The sequence below is a fragment of the Mustela putorius genome, unplaced genomic scaffold, assembly GCF_011764305.1.
Source record: "Mustela putorius furo isolate JIRA1106 unplaced genomic scaffold, ASM1176430v1.1 tig00003853_pilon_pilon_pilon, whole genome shotgun sequence".
Lineage (NCBI taxonomy): Eukaryota > Metazoa > Chordata > Mammalia > Carnivora > Mustelidae > Mustela > Mustela putorius.
Window position 1 is genome coordinate 3,968,257 of NW_025422005.1, and position 24,686 is coordinate 3,992,942.

General features: G+C 53.7%; 2 protein-coding genes across 2 annotated transcripts in view; one reads left to right on the plus strand and one right to left on the minus strand.

The window, feature by feature from the left end:
* Nucleotides 1-13,989: 13,989 nt before the first annotated feature.
* HES2 (hes family bHLH transcription factor 2) lies at nt 13,990-18,113 on the minus strand. The gene is made up of 4 exons (XM_004768678.3): nt 17,498-18,113; nt 17,315-17,410; nt 17,017-17,116; nt 13,990-16,931 (listed from the first exon to the last, which is right to left on the minus strand). Exons 1-4 carry the CDS (start codon nt 17,540-17,542, stop codon nt 16,669-16,671), a joined length of 504 nt encoding a protein of 167 aa, XP_004768735.2. The 5' UTR covers nt 17,543-18,113; the 3' UTR covers nt 13,990-16,668.
* A 4,617-nt stretch (nt 18,114-22,730) lies between these two features.
* The window catches only part of ESPN (espin), a 31,287-nt gene continuing 29,331 nt past the window's right edge, over nt 22,731-24,686 (plus strand). The window contains 1 exon segment of the mRNA XM_045063651.1: nt 22,731-23,188. Within this exon segment, the coding sequence (XP_044919586.1) occupies nt 22,895-23,188 (294 nt within the window). The 5' untranslated portion in view covers nt 22,731-22,894.

A 24,686-nucleotide genomic window follows, 5' to 3' on the forward strand; every position in this document is an offset into this window, starting at 1 on the left:
CGGCCCTGAGATCATGACCTGAGCTGAAATCAAGAGTTGGCCGCTTGGGGTGCCTGGATGGCTCAGTGGGTTAAAGCCTCTGCCTTTGGTTCAAATCATGATCCCAGGGACCTGGGGTCGAGCCCCGCCTTGGGTTCTCTGCTTAGCGGGGAGCCTGCTTCCTCCTCTCTCTCTCTGTCTGCCTCTCTGCCTGCTTGTGATCTCTGTCTGTCAAATAAATAAATAAAATCTTAAAAAAAAAAAAAAAAGACTTGGCCGTTTACCCATCTGAGCCACCCAGGTGCCCCTCACTTATATATTTTTGCTCTGTTACCACCTAACCGCTTGACTATTTTTTTTTTAAGATTTTATTTATTTGACAGACAGAGATCTCAAGTAGGCAGAGAGGCAGGCAGAGAGAGAGGCAGGAAGCAGGCTTCCTGCTGAGCAGAGAGCCCGAAGAGGGGCTTGATCCCAGGACCGAGATCATGACCTGAGCCGAAGGCTTAACCCACTGAGCCACCCAGGCGCCCCTAACCTCTTGAATATTTTATTATTTTTTTCAAGTCATCGTGGAGTATCAGACAGGAAGCGATAGGGGCTCCCATACACTCTGATGGTGGAGACAGAAGCTGGGACAGCCTCTTTGGAAAATAGCTAAAGATCATTGTTCAAGTTGGAAAGAGCCATAGCCTGTGACCCAGAAATCCTACTCCCGGGTGCCTTGCCAATATGTTGAACGTGAGGTCACCCAGATGGGCTTCGAAGAGGGTCACAGCAACACTGTGATAACCCCGAACTGGACTCCAGTGTCGCGGTTACGCGACAAGCCCGTGCCATACTGACTAGTACAGGTAATGCCATTAAGCATAATAACTGTCATTCCTTAAACTGAACATGTGGCTCTTCCGTACGCTTGAATATATAACCTAGAGCGACGCAAGAGAAGAGGCCTAATAGACACGGGGCGTGGGGCCCCCAAAACTGCTGGTGGCACCATTCACGTGCCCCGTGCCTGGAAAGGGGTGAGGCAGAGACCGGGCAACAGGCGGCCCTGGATGGGCAGAGAAGGTCTCCCAGGAAGTCCGCTCCAAGCCCCAAGTGTCCCCACTGTTGCCTCCTTCACGTGGGAGAGCAGAGCCTCTGCGTAAACGCGGAGACCTTTCTGTAAGCCTTTGCCCAGAAGTCAGACTCCGCTCACCCTGGGGAGCCTCAGCAGGCTGGCAGAGTCGAGAGAGCTTCCGAGGCTGGACTGAGACGAACTGCAGGCAGAGGAGGGAGCGGATCAGAGAGGGCGCCCGTCGCAGGGTCATCAGCTCCGGGCCTCAGGCCCTTGTTGGCTTCTGCCCTACCTCGGCTCATCACGCACCTGGGCCTTGGCTCTCTTATTAAGAAACACGGGCAGGGGCTCCTGGGTGGCTCAGTGGGTTGGGCCTCTGCCTTCGGCTCAGGTCATGATCTCAGGGTCCTGGGATCAAGTCCCACATAGGGCTCTCTGCTCAGCAGGGAGCCTGCTTCCTCCTCTCTCTCTCTGTCTGCCTCTCTGCCTACTTGTGATCTCTGTCTGTCAAATAAATAAAATCTTAAAAAAAAAAAAAAGAAAAGAAAAGAAACACGGGCAAACAGTAGTACCTGCCCCATATGTTGTTGGAAGGAATAAATAAGTTGACTTATTGAGGCACTTGGAATAGTGCCTAGCATGGAGGAAGGTCAACGTAAGGTTTCGTGAAGCCGCCGGGGAGGCCATGTCACCCTGAGGTCCTCGGGGGCTACACGGATGGTCTGACCGGATGGGGTCCAGTCTGCCTTGAGCCGGAGAACTCCAGCTGATGTCCAGAAAGAAGACTCCAGCTAGTTCAAGTAGGGGTCAGCGCAAGAGAAAGATTCCACGTGGCGTCTGGGTGGCTCAGTGGGCTAAAAGCCTCTGCCTTCAGCTCAGGTCATGATCCCGGGGTCCTGGGATCAAGCCCCGCATCGGCTCCCTGCTTGGTGGGGAGCCTGCTTCCTCCTCTCTCTCTGCCTGCCTCTGCCTACTTGTGATCTCTCTCTGTCAAATAAATAAAATCTTTAAAAAAAAAAAAACTGCCTTGGGGGGCACCTGGGTAGCTCAGTGGGTTAAAGCCTTCAGCTCAGGTCATGGTCCCATGGTCCTGGGATGGAGCCCCACATCGGGCTCCCTGCTTAGTGGGGAGCCTGCTTCCCCTTCTCTCTCTGCCTACTTGTGATCTTTGTCTGTTAAATGAATAAATAAAATCTTTAAAAAAAAAAAGAAGATGCAGAGAAAGGGGAGCCTCCTACACTGTCGGTGGGAATGCAAGTTGGTGCAGCCGCTCTGGAAAACAGCATGGAGGTCCCTCAAAAAGTTGAAAATAGAACTACCTTAAGATCCAACAATTGCACTACTGGGTATTTACCCTAAAGATACAAACGTAGTGATCCAAAAGGGCCCGTGCACCTTAATGTTCATAGCAGCAATGTCCACAGTAGCCAAGCTATGGGAAAAACCTGGATGTCCATCAACAGAGGAATGGATAAAGAAGATGTGGTCTATATACCCAATGGAATACTATGCAGCCATCAAGAGAAATGAACTCTTGCCTTTTGTGACGATGTGGCTAGAACTAGAGGGTAATAATGCTGAGCAAAATAAGTCAATCAGAAAAAGACAATTATCATATGATCTCCCTGATATGAGGAAGTGGAGATGCAACTTGGGGGGTTTGGGGGGTAGGAAAAGAAAAAATGAAAGAAGATGGGATTGGGAGGGAGACAAACCATAAGAGACTCTAAATGTCACAAAACAAACAGAGGGGGGCGGGGGGAGGGGGGAGGGAGGGTGGTGGCTGGGCTATGGACATTGGGGAGGGTATGTGCTATGGTGAGTGCTGTCACGTGTGTAAGCCTGGTGATTCACAGACCTGTACCCCTGGGGCTAAATATACATTATGTGTTTATTAAAAAATTAAGAATTAAAAAAAAAGGGGGCACCAGGGTGGCTCAGTGGGTTAAGCCTTTGCCTTTAGCTCAGGTCATGATCTCAGGGTCCTGGGATCGAGTCCCGCATCGGGCTCTCTGCTCGATGGGGAGCCTGCTTCCCTCTCTCTCTCCGCCTGTCTCTCTGCCTACTGGTGGTCTCTCTCTGTCAAATAAATAAAATCTTAAAAAAAAAAAAAAGAAAGAAAGAAAAAGAAAAAGAAACTGCCTTTGGCTCAGGTCATGATCCCGGGGTCCTGGGATTGAACCCCACATTGGGCTCCCTGCTCAGCAGGAAGTCTGCTTCTCCCTCTGACCCTCCCCCATCTCAGGTTGTCTCTCTCGTTCTGTCTCTTCCAAATAAATAAATAAAAATTTTTTAAAAAGAGAGCGAGAGAGAAGGGGACTGGAGGATTCTCTAGAGCCTGCCATGTCCTCCTGGTGTCGGGCACTGGGGACGCGCAACCTGAAGGGGAGGCTCTGGCTCCTCTGGGCCCTCCGTCTTCTTCTTCAAATGTCAGTACTGTTTAACTGTTTCACTAAAGATTTGTTTTTCCTGCTAGAAGATGCTGGACACTTCATGATTACGCAACTTGTCCACGTCCTGCCGTGGCCAGCGGGAAACCCGCAGATATGGAAGTGTAGCCTCCATTCAGAAAGGGACGACCGGCATCTCAGGGAGGACGGCAGAGGCTGCTTAGAGACCTCAGTGGCACCCCCCCACCCCCAACACCTGCAAGATCAAGGCCAGAGTGAACAAGACGGAAGTAATCAACCAGGCGTTTGAAATCAGGAACCATACTGCAGGAGGACCACCAAGAACAAATGAGTCCTTCTATGGAGAAGACACAAGGAGATTCATGTTCCAGATGCAGCATTTAGATACCATCTCTACACCTTCAAGCAGGTCACGCTGTCAACCTACAATCCCAGCCGTGGCCCGGAGCCTGCAGGTTGGTGTGTAAGGGAGAGGCGGTCTTCCAAGTTCCGTTAGCCACTGGGCGTTCCACTCCCTCCGGAGCCCGCCTGCCCTCGGTCCCCCGGTCCGAAGCTCTGTGGCTCCACCTAGGGGCCAAGTCCCTAAGCGCAGCCTCCTTCCCTCCACCAGACCCCAGCCTGGGCTCCATGGGCCTGCTGATCCTGCTCAAAATCAGAATAAACTCCCCCTTACTAAGACGGAGGCCGGCCGGGGAGCCCTGGGATGACAACAAAAGCCACTCAGCATGCAGGAAATTCCATTTTAGTCGCACTCATGATAATAAAAAACTAGTGTATAATTACAGTTTCTCAAAGGCCCTGGAGGAAAACGATGCCCTGTGAAGAGTCAAAGGGCCCTGATAAGCTAGAGCTGCTCAAGCGGGGAGGGGGTGAGAAACTGGGGAGGGGGCAGATCCCCGGCTCCCAGCCCCAACCCCGCAGATGCTGCTCTCTGCCGGGGAGCCTGCTCCCCAGAGAAAGGACTGGTTTCTAACCGAGCTCTCGACTGCTGAGAAATGTGGGGGACCCCTCCAAATGCTCATTGAAATGCCCAGGTCACAGAACCACTCTGATTCCTCGATGGTGCAGGGACACGGTTGGATTTGGTATCTGTGTGAGTGTCTGACGGGGGTCATTTCATCACTGGTGAATGACGTAACCAGTTTGGTGAATGAAGGGACCCGGAGCCCCGCAGCACGAACGCACCTGCAGGCACCTACTAGCTCTGTGGCTTTAGAGAGGCTCCGTGACCCCTCTGGGCTTTGGTTCCTCATCTATGCAATGAAGATAACAGGATACACCCCGGAAGCCTCGTATGAGGGTTTAATGTAAAAATCGTTTAAAACAGTACCTGGTGCCTAGGAAGACTTCAATAAATGGTAGTCGACAGTATGACTAATTAATGATGATGATTCCCATGCACCCAACAGCCACTTATTGAGCACCTTATGCATACCAAGCCATGGGCTAGGCAGTACCGTCACACTGATGATACCACACAATACAGAAACCATTTAGATATTGATAAGTAAAGCACACGTGCAGACAAAATGCCCAAATCTTAATTGTACAGTTGATTAATTATCAACTTATAATTACAAAATATAATTTTATGTAGGGGCGCCCGGGTGGCTCCATTGGTTAAACGTCTGTCTTCAGCTCAGGTCATGATCCCGGAGTCCTGGGATCGAGCCCCGATCAGGCTCCCCGCTCCCTGGGGAGTCTGCTTCTTCCTCTCCCTCTGCTCCTCCCCCAGCTTGTACTCTCTCTCTCTCAAATAAACAAAATCTTAAATATATATAGTATAACCTTATATGATTTATATAACAAATAATTATTATAATTTACAATAAATAATTATAATTATAATAATAAATGATTGTTATAATTTATGTTAATTATAAAAGAAGTACACCCATTAACACCCCAGACCATGAATGACAACCACTCCAGCACGAAGAAGACTCCCACCTGTCCTCTCCTCCTGGGTAAAGGTGATCGTTGTGCACAACCATCAGTGTGGGGGGTGACTGTGGTTACTTCCGGGAGAAGTAGTCGGCTTGCGTTTGTCAATCTGTGATAACTATGACCCCAGCCAAAGGCAGATGCTTAACAAGTAAGCCACCCAGACGACCCTTTTATTTTCATTCTTTAACATACACAGGGTGGGATGCCTGGGTGGTGATGGGTCATGGCCAGCTCTGGGTCATGATCCCAGAGTTCTAAGATTGAGCCCCAGGTCCGGCTCCTTCCTCAGCGGGGAGCCTCCTTCCTCTGCCTGCTGCTCCCCCTGCTTGTGCTCTCTCTGACAAATAAGTAAAACCTTTAAAATATATACATACATATGGGGTTTTTCGAGAGGCTACCTGATGTGTGATGAAACTATGTAATGAAATCAGTCAATATTTGGAAGATCTGCAGGACTTGGAGGACTGATATTTTTCAGAAGGCTAATGCGTGTCCTTACGTAATCACACGTGGGTAAAAGGCCAGTTCAAAATGCCAGATAGGGGCGCCTGGCTGGCTCAGCCGGGGAGCGTGTGATTCTTGATATCAAGGGTGTGAGTTCAAGCCACACAATGGATGTAACACTTACTTTAAAAAAAAAAAAAAAAAAAAAAAAGATCAGTGGAGTTGGGTGTAACAGAGCATGAAAAAGTAGTATGTCAATATGGTTTCAGATCCTACGTTGTCTCAACTTCAAGGAGATAGCACACATTGTTTGGGCGTAGTAGCGAAGAAAAATATCCACAATTTTCCTCTTTTTTTTTAAAGATTTTATTTATCTGTTTGACAGAGAGAGATATTACAAGTAGGCGGAGAGGCAGGCAGAAAGAGAGAGGAGGAAGCAGGCTCCACGTTGAGCAGAGAGCGTGATGCGGGGCTCGATCCCAGGGCCCTGAGATCTCGCGACCTGAGCCGAAGGCAGAGGCTTAACCCACTGAGCTATACGGGCGCCTTTTTTTTTTTTTTTTGAGATTTTATTTATTTATTTGAAAGAGAGAGAGAGAAAACAGTGAGTGGCAGTGCAGGACGGGGAGGGCAGAGGAAGAGGAAGAAGCAGGCTCCCCGCTGAGCAGAGAGCCCACTGTGGGGCTCGATCCCAGGACCCTGGGACCATGACCTGAGCCAAAAGAAGATGCTTAACAAACTGAGCCACCCAGGCGCCCCTATCCACAATTTTCTGAAAACACTGTTAAAATATTAAAATACTCCTTCTTTTTCCAACTATGTATTTATGCATGTTTCCACAAGCTTCCACGGAAACAAATGTATCAAAACATATTGAGAGCAGAAGGAGCTAGGAGAATCCAGCTGTCTCCTGTTAATAGCCACAGCACAGAGATTTACAAAGCCACAAAACAGTGTCACTCTTGTTCCCAAAATTTTTTTTCCAAAAATATAGTTTTTACTGAAAATAAGTTGTATATGCTAACATATAGCATGTATTGTTTTTAGTGAGTTGATACATAGTTTTTAAATTTCTGTTTAATTTCTAGTAGAGTAAATATCAATAGATACAATCCACATAAAGCTGATTTTATAGATTTTTTTTTCTAAGATTTTATTTATTTATTTGACAGAGATCACAAGGAGGCAGAGAGGCAGGCGGTGGGGGGGGAGCAGGCTCCCCGCTGAGCAAAGAGCCCAATGTGGGGCTCGATCCCAGGACCCTGAGATCATGACCTGAGCCAAAGGCAGAGGCTTAGCCCAATGAGCCACCCAGGTGCCCTGTAAAGCTGATTTTAAAACATTTCTTCCAGGGGTGCCTGGGTAGCTCAGTTGGTTAAGTGTCTAACTCGGTTTCACCTCAGGTCATGATTTCAGGGTCCTCCTGAGATTGAGCCCCTCTTGCTCTCTCTCTGTCAAACAGATAAATAAAATCTTTTTAAAAATCTTTTTTTAAAAAACTCACACCCTTTTTTTAAAAAAGATTTTATTTAAAAAGATTTTATTGGACGTCTGGGTACTATAACAAAGTATCGTAACAAAGTACCATGCACTGCGTGGCTTAAAACAACCGAAATTTATTTTCTCACAGTTCAGAAGCCAGCAGTCCCCGATCAAGGTGTCAGCAGGGCTACGGTCTCTCTGAAGTCTAGGGAAGAATGCTCCTGGGGTGTTCTGGCTTCTGGTGGCCCCACTTTAGTTTCAGGTTGCACCACACCAGCCTCTGCCCTGTCTCTGCATGGCCACCTTCTCTCTGTGTCCCTGTGGTCCTCACTCTCATCCGGACACGAATCACTGGATTTAGAGCCCACCTTAATCCAGTGTGACCCACCTTTACTTAATTACACCAGGAAAGATCCTATTTCCAAATAAGGTCACATCCCGAAGTTCCTGAAAGACAGGAGTTTTTAGGGGGACACAACTGAGGCCACTGCAATTGGTCCGTTACTGGAAAGAAGCGCCCTCAATGGTGTGATCTTTCAGGAAGTAAAGTAATGTGCTGGGAGCAGGAGCGAGGGAATGTGGGACTGGCCTCGTCCCTGTAGGACATGAGCTTTGTAGGACCTGCCCTGTCTCCTGTTCTGGCCATGAGGTTCATAACTGGGATTAAATTACCGCAGAGCCCGGCTGGGCCATGCTGAACCCGGTGATGGAGGACAGGGACCACAAGCCAAGGAGCTGCAGGTTCTGGAGAGAAGAGATGGCGGGAGATTCCAAGGATCCTCAAAGGCGGTAGAAAACAGAGTCGCTAAAGGGAGCTGGTATTGCTCTGACAGCGTCAACCCAGGACACGGGCTCTATCACAGCGGCATTTATCTGTTGAGATGGTGCAGTCTTGTGGTTAAGGTGGCTCTTAGAGGCATAATCACGTGATGACTCACTCAGAGAGGCCGGGCGCGCCTAAAGTGCTCAGAGAAGGGGCCAAGCTGCTATGGACATGTCAGCTGTGTAAGGCTAGAAAAAGCCCCAGATGACTTGGGGGATAGACATTTACCAAACCAGGAAGGAAGGCACGGCAAAGGGACGCCAGCATCCCTGAAGCGGATGCCACTGCAGGAACAAGGTCACGTCATCCCGGGATGACAGACCCCAGACCACAGAGGCCTGACGGTAGCACTGACCTGTGAGACGCCAGGAGATCAGAATGATTGTAATGAGGGACAGAGACAAGGTGGCACCCAGGGAGGCCGGATCCACCGAGAGTTACGGGTCAGCTATGAAAACTCAGCCTCCCCGGGTGGGGGGGGCAAAACAGACAGGCAGCCCACGAGGGGACTGCTCAGTCTGTAAAAACAGAAGAAATAAAAGATGGTCACCAGGGACTATGGCAGTGGCCCCAATACAAAATAATGAGTCCTTGCCTGCGTGCCGTGAACCTGAGACAATGTTGGGATCTGGAATCCACTGACCAAAGCAAGGCAGGGACCCCAGGACCTCAAGACACAAAGCAAATGTATGGAGTCATGATTCCTCCCAGACTCCCACCAAGAAACCCATGGCACTTACATGAGTAACTGTGCCCTAGGCAAGGTGTAATGCGCAAACATTTCCTGGACACAGGAACACAGGACACTGGACACAGAGTCCAAGTTCACATGGGTCCTCGAAGATCCAAAATGTCATTTTATGTCCCTCTTTGGGTGGGGATGTCAGTGGAGTCTTGGTCCTGTCTGGCTCACGATGGGTCCATTAAGTGTGTGAACACTGTGGTCATTTCCCTGGTCCTCCAAAGTATAATTGGAATATAGAAACTTTTATTTGGCACAACCCTTAGCTCTGTGGCCTGTGGGGTAAGACCTATCCTAGTGGGGAAGGTCAAGTGTAAACCCATAAATCAGGAATCTCCTGGGGGTTTCAACACTTGCATCTAAACTATGGGGAAGCAGTATTATGACGTGTGGGTTAGGAGACTACAGAATAGTGAGACATGGGACAGTCTGCCACTTTGGTTCTGTTTGCACGACTCTACACACATCCTAGAATCCTTTCATACCTGAGCCAAACGTGACAGAGTCGTATCACTGAGGTCGGGGAAGCGGGCTCAGTACAATATGCTTTTAGGCAGGAATTGAAGAAAAACCAAAGGTAAATTAAAAAGATGCAGAAAGATGAATGAAAACATTCGTGGGGAAAATACTGTCTCTTAATTGAAGCCCTCCCAGGCCATTCTGTGTCTAGAAGTGAAGCACTATCACACACATGTATCTGTGCATACAATGTTTTTTTTTTTTTAAAGATTTTATTTATTTATCTGACAGACAGAGATTACAGGAGATCACAGGTAGGCAGAGAGGCAGGCAGAGACAGAGGGGAAGCAGGCTCCCTCCGAGCAGGAAGCCTGATCCCAGGACCCCGAGACCATGACTGGAGCAGAAGGCAGAGGCTTAACCCATTGAGCCACCCAGGCGCCCCCTTTTTCTTAAATAGAGTGCTAATTTTGGAAGAGGATAGTTAACGTCTGTTGAACCATCAGTATGTTGCTAAAACATATTGATGTTGCTAAAACATACTGTTTGCTAAAAGCAAAAAGTTGCTAAAGTTACCATTAAATTACTAACAAATTCTTTCTTTCTTTCTCTCTTCTTTCTTTCTTTCTTTTAAAAAAAATGTAAACACGGGCACCTGGGTGGCTCAGTGGGTTAAGCCTCTGCCTTTGGCTCAAGTCATGATCCCAGGGTCCTGGAATCGAGCCCCGCATTGGGCTCCCTGCTCAGCAGGGAGCCTGCTTCCCTCTCTCTCTCTGCCTGCTTGAGATCTCTCCCTGTCAAATAAATTAAAAAAAAAAAAAAAGTAAACACTATACCCAACATGGGCCTCAAACTCATGGCCACAAGATTAAGAGTCACAATCTCCAATGACAGAGCCCACCAGGAACCCCTTTTTCCTTTTTTCTTTAAAACAAATTATTTTCTTTTTCTTTTTTCTTTTTTAAAGGGCCCCAGGACCCTGAGAATATGACCTGAGCCAAAGGCAGAGGCTTAACCCACTGAGCCAACCAGGTACCCCAACAAGTTATTTTCTTTAATGTGCAAACCTCTCAGAAAACTGGACCCCTTTCACACACACACACGCACACACTCACAATGGATTAGAGACCTAAACCTGAGACCTGAAACCATAAAACTCTTAGAAGAAAACACAAGCAGTAATCTCCGTGACATCAGTCACAACATTTTTCTAGATCTGTCTCCTCAGACAAGGGAAACAAGAACAAGAGGAAACTATTGCGACAACATCAAGATAAAAAGCTTTTGCTCAGCGACAGTAACCACCAACAAAACAACAAGGCAACCTACCGGATGGGAGAAGATATTTGCAGATGATACATCCGATGAGGGGTTAATTTCCAAAATATAGGAAGCACTTATACAACTCGGCACCAAAAAACCAAATAGTCTGATTAAAGTGGGCAGAAGACACAAACAGACATTTTTCCAAAGGAGACATACAAATGGCCAACAGACACATGAAAAGATGCTCAACATCACTAATTATCAGGGAAGCACACATCAAAACCACAATGAGACATCACCGCACACCTGCCAGGATGGCCAGAGTCAAAAAGACAAGAAACAACAGGTGCCGGCAAGGATGCGGTGGGAAAGGAGCCCTCATATGCCGTCGGTAGGAAGGCAAATTGGTGCAGCCCTGTGGCGAACAGGTTCTTCCAAAAATTCAAAACAGAACTACCATATGATCCAGTAATTCCAAAGAAAACAAATATATATAATATATTTGAGAGATATATATTGAGAGATAAATAGAATGTTACTCAGCCGTAGAAAAGAATGAGATCTCGCCATCTGTGACAACATGGGGGGGCCTAGAAGGTATAATGCTAAGCAAAAGAAGTCAGGGAAAGAGAAACATTGTATGATTTCACGCAAATGTGGAATCTAGGAAGCACAATGGATGAATAAACAAAGAAAAAAGAGACCCAAAAACATAGACCCCTAAATACAGAGAACAAACTGGTGGTTGTCAGAGAGGGCGTGGGTGGGGACCGTGGAACAGATAAAGGGGATTAAGACTTCTCAAGATGGGCCCTGAGGGGTATATAGAATTGTTCAATCACACACTGCGCACCTGAAACCCACATAATACCGTATGTAAATTATACTTCAATTTTTTTTAATGGTCGGAAAAAATGCAGAACTCTGCCCCCAACCAGGATAGTAAATCAAAAGTCTAGATCCCCAGAGTGGCAAAAATTTGTGACAGTCTTAAAAGACCGAGACGATGCACCATAGCTTAATTTATCTCTCTGCCCAACGTGGGGCTCAAACTCAAAACCCGGAGATCGAGAGTCACATGCTCTACGGACGGAGCCACCCAGGCGCCCCGCCTACCATAGCTTAATTCAATCGGCCAGTCTACTTCCCGGGAAAACCGGATGGATCTTCTGAAACAACCTATTGCAGACTGAATTGAGGAGTCGCCCCAACTGCAGATATGGTCTCTTTTCGTTCATTTATTCATTTATTCATGTTTTCCTGCTCCTCCTCCTCCTCCTCCTCCCCGCCTCCCCCTCTCCTCTTTCTCCTCTCCCCTCTTCTTTTTTTCTTTTTTAAGATTTTATTTATTTATTTGACAGAGAGAGATCACAAGTAGGCAGAGAGGCTGGCGGGGGTGGGGGACGGGGAAGAAGGCTCCCCGCTGAGCAGAGAGCCCGATGCGGGGCTCGATCTCAGGACCCTGGGATCATGACCTGAGCCGAAGGCAGAGGCTTAACCCACTGAGCCCCCCAGGCGCCCCCTTCCTCCTTCTTCTTTGGTGGTAAAATACACATAGTATTTATCATCTTAAGGATTTCTCAGTGTGCAGTTCAGTGCCATTAAGTACATTGACCTTGTTTTTTGTTTGTTTTTTTTTAAGATTTTATTTATTTGACAGACAGAGATCACAAATAGACAAATAGGCAGAGAGGTGGGAAGAGAGAGGGGGGGAAGCAGGCTCCCCGCTGAGCAGGGAGCCCGATGCAGGGCTCGATCCCAGGACCCCGAGATCATGACCTGAGCTGAAGGCAGAGGCTTAACCCACTGAGCCACCCAAGCGCCCCTACATTGACCTTCTTAATGGAACCACCAACACCATCCACCCCCAGGACTCTTTATCTTGCAAAAGTGGATCTCTGTTTCCGCTGAGCACGAACTCCCCCTTCCCTTCTCCCAGTCCTTGGCACCCACCATCCTCAGAGGTAGTGTCTTTGCTGGAGCAGACTAACCTGACCTCAAGTGCATGGTGTGAGGCTACTGACTCAGACACCGGCCATCAGAAGTCCTGGAGGCGGGACCTGGAAATCTGCTTTTCACAAGCTTCCCAGAAAGAGGTAAAGGGAAAAAAGTGTCACAAATGCTGTAAACGTTCATGTAAATATATATCTTGTAAGTCATTTACCTTATTATTGTCATTTGAGCATTCTGGACTCTTAAATTGGAGTGTTGAGAGTCCATTCTGAATTTACCAGGGGGCTGACAAAGCTCAAGCTCAGATCTGCTCCCAAGCCAGGGCGTGGTGTGGTAGAACGTTCTGGAACCGAGGAAAGGCCAGGGCTGTCACCAGGAAGTGTGTCAGATGAATTGCTTAGAGAAAAACTGGAACCACGGACATCAGTCTGGAGGCACCACTGGCTTGATGTGACTTATTTTTTCATTCTGAGTATTTATTTTCACACCAAGTCTGTATTCGTAATTTTATATTAGAATATATCCCTACAAAACCTGGATCTCCCTCTGATTTCTGAGGTCTCGAAAGGTTCTTCGTTCTTTAAGATGTTGGCCCCATTCTCCCTCTGGTTTATAATCTACCAAGCACCATGGCGGGGAGCTCTGGACCCAGCCTGTGCAACAGAACCAGCTGTGGGCTCATATTCGGTGTGGGATCTCCTTCCTTTGCCCGCAGGGTGGGGAACCTCGCCTCCCAAAGCAGGCTCCTGTCACCAGCCACCGGACCCGGCTCCTCCCTGCACTGCAATGGATCTCAGTGACAAGACACCACGCGTGCCCGTGGGCATACTGGGCGTGCCCATTAAGCGCCTTTCTCACGCCCCTGAAACCATTCAAAGTTTCTTTATTGCTGCCTTAAGTGCCTGGGGCTTTGCCAGGCCCTCTTAAAAGCCAGAGTGAAACTAGTTGCTCCCTGGGAACCCTCAGTGGGTGGCAGCCTTCTCCTCATCACATGCCCAGGCAGCTCCCTACAGGGCGGTCACTTGGCTGTGCAGGGACAGACACACACACACACAGACACATGTGCACATGCAGGTACACAGTCCGTACCCTCAAGACACCGCCACACTGGTAAGCAGACAGTCAGGAAGTAAAACCAAGAGGGAAAAACACCTTTGGCTAGGTTTGTTCTTCTCTGGGATATCTACAGCAACCTGGTGTTTTTTGTTTGTTTGTTTGTTTTTTGTTTTTTTTAAGATTTTATTTATTTATTCATTTGACAGAGATCACAAGTAGGCAGAGAGGCAGGCCGGGTGGGGGGTGCGGGGGGAAGCAGGTTCCCTGCTGAGCCGAGAGCCTGATGTGGGGCTCAATCCCAGGACCTGGGATCATGACTGGCGGAAGACAGAGGCTTTAACCCACTGAGCCTCCCAGGCGCTCCGCTGGTGTATTTTTAAAAAGTAGATACAGCTGCAAGCTGAGGGTTCTAGCAGGAGGGAGCTGCCCACAAGCACCTCCCTCCATCCCCCCTCTTCCCAGCGTGGTCATCCCAAAGCATGATGGGGATGGGGTGGTTCTGCAGAGCCGCAGATTTTTTTCCCCCAGACATTGCCCTCAGGCTATGCTCCTTCTGACCCTATTACAGAGAAACCAGTGGGAGACTCATTGGCAGAGTCTGGGCATCCCAGGCAGGGCACAGCAATTTGCAAATGTTTGTTTAAAGAGTCCTCCTGGGCAACCTGCGCTTCATCCTCACTCATGGAAACGAGATTTGCCCTTTCCAAATTACCTGGCACCGGGGGTGGGGGACACATGTGGTTTTGGCCCCAGCCTGAGCTTCCCAGACAGCTCCGTGCTCTCGTCAAAGGATCATTTCACCCACCGGTTGGTGAGACGCAGGAGCCTTTTCTCCCGCCAAGCGTGATAACCAGACAGAGTTCAACAGTTAGACTCAGTCATGGGACCACGGCAGAGGAGGCATCATAAGAGCTGGCCAGCGGGCACCACATCGGCCTGAGCGAGGCCGCCCCTCCCCCACAGAAAAGGCCTGCAGGAACACCTGGGTAGCCTGCAGGCATCCCAAGGAGGAAGCCAGTGTTCTCCCAGGTTCAGGAGCTCAGCACAGACCTTCTGGGCAGCTCTTGCTCATCCCTGCTGGGAAACTGGCCCAGAACCTCGCCCACCTGGGCATGCCTCAGCTCCCTGCCAGGGCCTGGGGGGCCGCCCGGTTCAGGTTCTCTGGAATGCCTGATCCCGTGAGTCACTGGCTCGTGCACGCTCCTGTCCTCCCTGACTCCTGGCATGATGGCTTGACTGGAGTCAGGGGCTCAGAAGCAGGAATGACCCCAATATGAGCAAATATGACCCAAAGGAGGAAAGAGGCCTCTGGCGGACCAGTTTTTACACAGTTCAAACCTGTATGGAAAGCTCTTATTTATTAGGAAAAAGGAGCCTGCTCAGTGTGTGCCCAACCCGGAGTCCTTGACCCAGCGAGGACACTTGCCATCATGTGGTGCACGTGGGTTACCTGTCCCTCCTCCACCCGCTCCCAGCAGCTCAGGAGAGCAAGCTTACATTCTCAAGAACAGTGGAAGCAAGCAGACACTGCTCTCTGCTCTCCACACACTCCCCCACATTTGTCCTCGGGACACACAGGCTTTGGTGGATCAGATTTTCTTTCTTTCTTTTTTTTTTTGTTTTGTTTTGTTTTGTTTTTTTTGGTTTTTTTTTTAGGATCAGATTTTCAAAGTGACATTTGGGACTGGGGGTAGCAGTTGAGGCCAAAGTGTTCAATACAGCTGTGGTCCGGTGACATCACCTGCTCGTTAGCTCACGATATTTACTGAGCAGCCATCACGTGCTGAGGTCCCTGGGGACACAGAGGTAGGCTCAGTCCTCGCCCTGAGGACTGAGGACTGCACTGCCCTTGCAGTGCAGCCAGCTGGGGCTGTGAGGACGCAGGACAGCACACCTTGCTGGGGGCTCCCCTGTTGTCTTAACATTGACTCCTTTTATAACGCCCACAGCTTCCCACATCTGGCCCCCCAAATCAGTGCCCAGGTCCCCATGGGTTTTTGTGCCATCGCTGGATCTAGTGAACATCCCCACCCTGGCAGCTCTTCTTGTCCCTAGCGCCCAGGTCCCTCGCTCAGGATGTCGGACTGGGGACGGCGGGGAGTCCCAACCTCCTTCGCGTGTTCAGTGAATCCCTGTAAACCTGCAGAGTGACCACAGGCCGCAGGTGCCCCTGCCTTCTCCTGGGCACCCATGACTGGGGGCCACAGGCTCCTCCCTGAGTCTCCTCAGACTCCCCTTGCTTCCAGCCAGAGGGACAAGAAGTCTGAGAAACAAGTGGCTTCCCGTGACCTGTCCTGACGAGGAGCAGGGAACAGTTTGCAAGAGAAAATGGGGGAAGGGGTTTCCTGTCCCCTTACTGGCTGTTATCTGCAAGTAAACGGAATAGGCCTGCTCGCCAGACACTGGCACAGACTCAAGCTTCCTTGAGGCCACAGGGCACCCTCTTTCTTAGCCTACCCCTTCCTCACACCCCAAGGCCCCCTAGACAAGGTGTGTGGTACACAGGTGGGAACTGAATAGGGGGGAAATAAGTCCTTCCCAGGGCTGCACCCTGTTCCTATAAACAAGAGAGCCCAGGAGTGGAGGTGATGGCTGCCCAGCCGGGAGAGGCCCTCTTGTGTGTGTCTGGAGGTGCCTAAGCCCAGCCTTAAGGAGGCAGCAAGCTGCGAGTCAGAACAGAGGCCTGCACCGGGCCCAGCCCTTTGGCCGGTGCCAGTGCTGGGCTCGGAGCCTCAGCTGCCTGCTCGTAGCTGGCCTAGTTGTACAGCCACTTCCAGCAGCGGAGGGGGCAGGGGGGCTCTCCCTCCCCACCTGCCCCCTTCTCCAGCCCAGGCACACAGTTTGCGCTGCCCTCCTTATTTCCTCCAGCTGAGCCCGCATGGCCTTCAGACGTCCGCACAGATCACAAACAGCCGGGTCCAGCCTGGTGGTAGGTGCTGAGCTGGTGGCCCGCGCCGGAAACAGCAGCCGGCACCGCGAGTTTCCCGGGTCTGCTCGGCGCTCCCGGTCTCTTGCAGTCAGCAGGGTCCGTGGACTGGCTGGCGGGCTACCAGGGCCTCCAGAGGCCGAGGCCAGGGCCGCGGGGAGGCGCGGGCGGCGCGGGCGCAGGTGCGGGCGGCGGGGAAGGCGCGGGCGGGCCGCAGGAGACCCCAGCGCGCCCGCCGTCGGGGGTGGTGCCGGCCGCCCTCCGCCGCAGGTGCTCCAGGAGGCGGGCGCTCACGGCGGGCTCCAGCACGCGCCAGGCCGGCAGCAGGCGGGCCAGACGAGCCAGGCAGGCGCGGTAGCCCTCGCCGTAGCTGTCCGGGGTCGCTGCGGACGGAGAGAGGCGTGAGGCGCGCGGTGGGGTGCGGGACGGCAGGCGTGGGGCAGGGCTGGGGCGGGACGGGTCACTCACTGGGCGCCGCGGCCGTGCAGGAGGACGCCGGCAGCTCCTGCAGGAAGCGCACGGTCATTTCCAGGATGTCCGCCTTCTCCAGCTTCGAGTAGCGGGAGCTCTGCGCCCGGCCACGAGGGAGAGCAGAGACACGGACAAACGAGACAGATCTCCGGCGCCAGCCCCGCTCCGGCTCGGCCCCCTGCGCCACGCGGAGCCTGCTCGCCGACTCCTTGGGCGAGGGCCCCTCAAGCCACCCGTCCTCCTCGCGCTGCACCCCGGAGCTCCCACCTCGGCCCCCGAGCGCCCCGGCACCCACCTCCCTGCCCAGCAGCGGCAGGATGAGCCCCTTGAGCTGCCTGAGGCTTGCGTTGATGCGCGCGCGGCGGCGCTTCTCCAGCAGCGGCTTCAGGCTCTGCGGACGGACCCGAGGCCGAGGTTACGCGGGTCATAGGCCCGGTCCCCGCCCGGCCTTTCAGCCCTCACTCCCCCCAGCTCCTACCTTGCGCAGCTCCGCCGGGTCCCCGTCTCTCCGTGGCAGCCCCATGCTCGGATGGGAACAGGCGCGGCTGCGGGGCCCGCGTGCGGGAGACCTGTGCTTGCGCGGATACCGAGCGCAGACCAGGGCCGGAGGGGATGTCCGGCGCTTTGCAGGAGCGGGCGCGGGAGGGGTGCGCACCACGCCAGCCACCCGGCTTTAAGGAGGCGGTGTCGCCCGCCCCGCCCCGCCCCATCCCTCCTCACCGAGTCTGGCAGCCTGCTGGTCCCACCTCCCGCCTTTGTTCCCTGGCGGGGTAGGGGCGGGAGGGGGACAGCGGAACCCCGGCGGTGCCGCCCCTGGCCTTCGCATCCCATCTGCAGCGGGGTCGCGGGCCGAGGGCGCACCCCAGCACCTGCACGGGTGTGTGTTGGCGCCATCGAAGCCTTGGCTGCCCTGAGCTCGCTCAGCCTGAGGTGCCGCCCGTCGAGCTCACCTCCTCCTCCTACGCCCGGGCGGGGGACGAAGCGGCGGCCGAGCGGCCGAGGCCCGGGCCTCAGTGAGCTCCCACCTAGGTTTCTAGCCAAAGGAAGGGACTCCCCCCGCGAGCTGCTCTGCGGACTGAGGGGCCGAGCTGGAAGAGGACACGAGGCCCGGAGGGAAGAGTCGACTCGCTCGGACCTAGCCACTGGGAACTGGCTGGTCGCCGACCTGCCTGCCCTGGCTCTAGGCACTCGGGAGAACCTTCCAGCGGCTCAGCAAGTTAGGAATCGTGTCCCGTGCTCAGTTTTGGATGGGTAAACTGAGGCCCAGAGAAGACGAGGCAGTCCAGGAGCCCTGGGCTCATTTTCATAAACGCGGGCTCCAGCCGCGGGTTCCTACCGCCGGACCGCCGGAGCGCACGTGACGAGCGGGGCGGGGCGCTCCCGGCGCCCGTTCCTCGCTGCCCGCCTCCGCCCTAGCGGTCCGCCGGGCCCGCCTCCGCGCCGCGTGGCCGTTGCTGTACCAAACTGGCTGGGCGTCCCCCGCCCATATGCTCGGGGCTGCCCTCCCCCAACCGGCTGGCGGGGCAACGGACAGCCCGGCGGCGGGCACTGGGGACTGCGGGGCCGACCCAAGGACGGATGGTGGGCGGGACCCACGGAGACTGGGCGGGAGGAGGTACCTGGCTCGGAGCCGACAGGCGCTGTCCAGGGTGCTGGACGGGTCCCCCACTCGTGCCGCCCAAACCCTGCCTCCGAGCAACACACCCGCCGCTCGCTCCAAGTTCCCCTACCCCATGCCCCCCAGCAGCGCCTGAGACGACCAGTATGACTATCAGGAAGAGGCCCGGAGCAGTCGAGGTGATTGGGAGCTCAGGCCACCCATCCCTGTCTGTGGCACTTAAAGGAGAAACTGGCCACCATTTATGGAGCACGTACTGTATGTCATGCACTTTTTAGCCCTCACCTCCATTGTCCCCCCTAACAGCCCTAATTATCAGAGTAAAACATTCAACACATTTGGCCCAGCAAGACCTGGGAATGCCCGAGCCCCTGTCCCCGTTGGCATCATTGAGCCCAGAGTACCCACAGGCCAGCCTCCTCCAAGGCAACAAATTGCTCTTTAAGGGCTCAGAAAAGGACTCTGTGGATTACTTAGTGGATCACTAATGCCTCACATGTTCCCCCTCAGCACACAGAGTGGCAGACTCAACTCTGTGCCCGCGAGACCACCCTACACCATTGTCTGCATCTTTGTTGAGAGACCGTGATGCGAGCTCCTGGGGAAATGGTCTGGGGAGGAAGACTCGTCCTAGAACATCCCCCTCTGTGCCTGTGGACCACTGGAGAGTGAGATTGGGGCAGCAAACTCCCTTTTCAATGCCAGTTACTCCAAATTCGAAGTTTCTTCTCCATTTTCCCATTGCTGTGAAGGGCTTTGACCACATGGTCCCACCTCTCCTTGCCACCAAAGGATTCTGGAGGTTTTGTTGGTTACCTGGAGGAAGCCGTCCTTTATAACCAAGGAAACAGGTAAGGCAGCTGAGCTGAGTGGGCAGAGTGGGGGGGGGTGCAGGCTTTAGGGAAGGGTACAGTGAGAACACACTCCACCCCTGGTCCCTGCCCTTGAGTGGGGGGGGAGAGGTCTGAATGGGGTGTGAATGGCCTGAGTCCAGGGGAAGGATGAGAGGAGGGAGGAGGCCTCCTGGGGGACGGAGCTGACACCCAGGGAACACAGTGGAGGTGCTCTAAGCATTTTTGTCTCCTTAGGCAAGATGCATTAAAAAATAGAAACAAACAAATCTCCTGGTGCCTCAGTTTCCCCAGCTGCAAAATGGGGGTAATGATTGTATGTCTCTCATAGTGTCGCTGTGGAGATTAATATGCAGGTGAAGACAAAATTGTTGTGTCTTGCCCTGGCCATTTGTATCACTCATTCCATTTGTTGCATAAAGGGTGAGTCACAGAAACTGAGGCAGCCTGGGTGGGCAGGCTACAAATAACAACCCACGGAAATACACCTCCATCTCATCATCTGTCCAAAGCAGAGCCTGCGGCTAAGAAGGCAGCCTCAGACCCTGTCCCGGACCTGCAGCCTCAAATCCAAGCATTTGATTGGCTTTGCCATCTCTTCCAGACTGGTTCTCCCCACAGAAGTCTCCTAGGATCACAACTACAGGCCAGGTCAGCGGCTCACAGGGTGACCTTGCTTTTAACAGCATCTCCCAGAATGAGACCTTCCAGCCGCAGCGTGTCCCACCACCTGTGACCGAGGACTGAGTCCTCTCTGGGGTCTGGCATTGGGGACCAGAGACAATCCCGAGACAACTGGGGAGGGAGGGCCTCTCCAAGTGGCTTGGCCCCTCTGCCTCCCCAGCTTCTGAGCAGAGGTTCTGACCTGGACTTCTGTGCCTGGGGCTTTCTCCCTGCCCACCACTCTCCAGGGCGCTCCCTGCTTCTTCCAAGATCCTGCGGTAGCATCAATTCACCAAACCGGTTGATTCTGTTTTGCTTGTTGAGCAAAGGAATGTCACATACCTCCCTTCAGCTTTTGCAGAAAATGCACTTTGACTGTTGGGAATGTTTCCTGTTTCCCTGAAGCTTAGAGAAGTTTAGAGAAGGTAGGGCTCTGGCAGGTGACATCCTAGAGTCTGTCATACACTGTCCCTTCCAGCTGCTAGGTAATAGGGACAGACTTGAATGGTCGCTGCTGGGACGAGGGAACAGTGGTCAAGCTGCTAATGGTAGAACTGAGCCCTGCACTGGAGGAGCCAAAGACCTGTGAAGGCCAGGGCATCTCTGATCTCATGCCTTGATGTTAAAACCCTGTCGAGGGGCACCTGGGTGGCTTAGAGGGTTAAGCCTTTACCTTCAGCTCAGGTCATGATCTCAGGGTCCTGGGATCGAGCCCTGGATCGATCAGTAGGGAGCCTCCTCTCCACCACCGGACTGTCTGCCTGCCTCTCTGCCTACTTGTGATCTCTATCTGTCAAATAAATAAATAAATAAAATCATAAAAGCAAACAAACAGTTGAGTGTAAGATTGGCTCTTTGTGGCAATAAATGCCTCTGTGTTTAGGTTCAAAAAAAAATATATATATATATATTATATATTATATAATATATATATTCCAGGAATATATATATTCCAGGACAGCAGAAGGTCAGGAGAACACATATATATATATATATATATATATATATATATATATATATATATACACACACATATGCAGGTGAAGCTTAGCCTAGTGTCTGGGAAGCAGTAGGGCTTCCATAAATGTGTTCTTGTTGGCCTGGGCTCTCTAGAGGCTTCCTGGCAGGACCTGGTAGACCCAGGGGAGCCCAGAAGGCCTGGGTCTCAGCCTGAGTGTAGGCAGTGTTCTCAGAGGAGTCTGAGAAGACAGTCAGCAAGAACAGCTGCTCACAAGTAACCTATCCATGGTAGAAGAGGCCAGGGCGTCTCCTCTGGGTTTGATGCCACATCGGCAGCCAGCTCTGGTTTACAGAGGCACCTAGGAGCCCTGGAGGTAATCGTGCACAGTGCCACCAGGTGGCAGCCCCTTGAGGCCCACACTAGGACCCCCACTGTTCCTGGAAAGGGGTTCATTCTGTAACATTTCTGTAGCTCAGGGCCTCCCTGAGTGGGGCCTAGCTAGGTGCTGGGTGAAACGGCCCATGGCCGGACCCTCCCAGGGCTCCAGTGGGGAGATGGGAGAAGGGAGGGACAGCAAAAGAAGGACACGGGCTGCGTCAACTTCATGAGACGTGCTGACTGTGCTCCCACAGCTACGCAGCCCCCGCCTTCTGGCAGCTCTCCCTCCTGTCCAGGGACTGTGCCTCCCTCCAGCTCCCATGAAAGGCTTCCGGCTATGCAGGTAGGCTGGTTTGGCGACTGTGTGTTCTCCCCACCCTCTGCTGTCCTGGAACCTTCCTGAGCCCTCAGAGGAGGGTCCTGGTCCTGCTCCCTGGATGACTGCTCGGGTGCATCTCCCCACTGCCCCCAGCCTTTGCATTCCCACTTTCCCTTCTCCCCCATTAGCCAGCCCCAGGCCCTCAAGCTCACCGTTGACTCCCCCCACCCCAGACAGAGGCTCTGGGTGCTCTCTGAGCCCCACAGCCCCTGGATCCAGAAACCTGAGCCTCAAGCGTCCCAGGCATTCCTGCCTTTTCCTCCTCTTTCTCCTGCCCCCAGGAGGCTCTGAGGACAATTCCTGGGGCCTGAAGGAACCCCAGAAGACTGAGGGCCCAGCACCTGTCGCCCCACTTTGGCACAGACCCAGAGCCCCTCAGGGATTTGCGTGGCCTGTTCCTGCCCCCCAGGATCTTTGCCTTTGCAGTCTGGCCTGCCTGGAATGCCCCTTCCTACCTTTCAGAACCCAGCCCACCGCACCTCCTCACATGGACCTTTTCCCTGACCACCAACGCAGTCCAACCCCATAGTCCCGTTCTGGTGACACTCTTTACTCTCTGAAATGGCGGTAATTGTTTGCTGGCTTGTGCCCCCAGGGCCTGGAACAGCACGTCGTGGACACTGGGCTGATGAATTAATTCCCCCAGCGCCTGGATCTCAGATTCGAACCGTGCGGCCTCCCCCGGCGGTCTCTATTTATAGGTGAGCTAAAGCCAGGAGCGGATTCCCGGGCGGGCGCCCTGGCCACTTGCAGCCTGGAGTCCGGCCCTCGGCGCGGCGGGGGCGGGGCTGAGGCGGTGCGGGGGGCGGGGCCCAGACTTAAGCCCGGCGCCCGCGGGGGCCCCGAGGCCCAGAGCGCCGCGGAGGCGGAGCGGATCCGGCGCGGCCGTGCGGGCCGGAGACCGGGCGGGCAGGCGCTCCGCCTCCCCAGGCCGCAGGGCCCCGACGGCTCTCCTGCTGCCCCAGGACGGGTGCATGGCGCCCGGGGGAACGCGCTGAGCGGGTCGCGGAGCCGCGGACGGCACCATGGCCCTGGAGCGGGCGCTGCAGGCGGCGCGGCAGGGCGACCTGGACGTGCTGAAGTCCCTGCACGCCGCCGGCCTGCTCAAGCCCTCGCTGCGGGACCCGCTGGACGCGCTGCCGGTGCACCACGCCGCCCGCGCGGGCAAGCTGCACTGTCTGCGCTTCCTGGTGGAGGAGGCCGCCCTGCCCGCCACGGCCCGCGCGCGCAACGGCGCCACGCCCGCCCACGACGCCGCCGCCACTGGCCACCTCGCCTGCCTGCAGTGGCTGCTCTCGCAGGGCGGCTGTGGAGTGCAGGTGGGTCTGCTCCCCTCGCTGGGCGCCCTGAGGCTTCCTCCCCAGGGGACAGCTCTAGCCTAGAGCCCCCATGGCTCAAGGGTGGGTGAGAGTGGGCACCTCCCTACTGAGCTTGCTTTTGAGCTCCTTCCGGAGGGCTTGGGATGGAGTGGGCTCCCCAGGTCAACGGTGACGGTGGAAGACATCCTGGCCAAGCTTTGGCCACTGCCTAGAAGAGCACTGGGTAGTGGGGAGCCAAAGGGAATTGGGCTTACCTGCGCCAGTATTTAAGCCAGGATGGGAGTGGGGGGGAGAAAAGCACAGATCCAAGGGAGTCCTGGAGAACGGGCAGGGCACAGAATCAGAAGCCCAGGTCTTCTGGGATCAGGTCTGGAAGAGGGGTGGGCAAAGTCCTACAGTCCACCCCAGGCCCAGACCCAGGTGTCCCCAGGGCCAGGACATGGGGCAGGGGTGATGGGCGTGGTACATGGGGCCTCCCTGGAACCTTAGCTGACCCTGGGACATCCACACCTTCCTGCCTTCCAGCTGTGAGTTGCTTCTCCAGCCCAGCCTGAGTCTTCCTGCCCTGGGACCCCACCTGCTCTCACTTGGGGTCCCCCAGGCTGATCTAAACCTGGTCCCTCCTGAACTAGAGGCGGGGGCAGCTCAGGCCCTGATGTGTAGCTCTCCGGCTTGCTCCCTCGGGCAACAGAGCATCCAACAGGCACTAGGCCTGGAATTCAGGAGTGCCCCGATCTCCCAGAGCTGCCAGTCTGTGGGGGCAATGGACAGCCACCGCGGGTACCATCAGGTCTTGCTGGGCCTTGTGGTGGGGGGTTTCGGGGAGCTAGCTGCTTGGGTGAGGTGGCAAGGAGAGAGTGACCTCTGAGGGGAGTCTTAGATGATGAGAAGGACATGGTCAGGTGTGCTGATCAGAGAGTTCTAAGCACAAGGAACAAGAAGTGCAGAGCCCTGAGGCGCACTTACTTGTCCTGTGGCAGGATCAGCAAAGAAGAAGGCAGCTGTGGCGTGGGGGGAGGGCAGAGAAGCCACCGTAGGCTGGGGTTAGGAATTTGGATGATATCCTAGTTGCGGGGAAAAGCCACTGGAGGAAGGAACCAGAACTGGTTTTCCACTTGGGAAAAAACACTGGGCTAACTGAACGAAGGAGAAGAAACCGGGGTGACTCTGAGGCGGCTGGTTGTACGTTAAGGATGACCAGACCCTATTCCCCCACGTCGCCCTCAGGATGGCAAGGTCCCCCTTCCGACGCTTCCTGGGAGATGGCCGGACCCCTTATCTCCTGGCCCGCTCTGTTATCAAGACTTCCTGGCACATGGCCCCTGCCCACTCATTCGGGAGGTGGCGTGCCTCCCTGTCCCAATGTCCAGGCTTGGCCGGAAGCCTCCCTAGCCCCTGCAGAGGAGAGGGGGGAACAAGTGGCCTTGTGCCCAGCTTATCAAGTCTCCCTCCCAGCAAGCTTGGGTCCTGGGGACGGAAGTGTGTGTGTGGGGAGGAT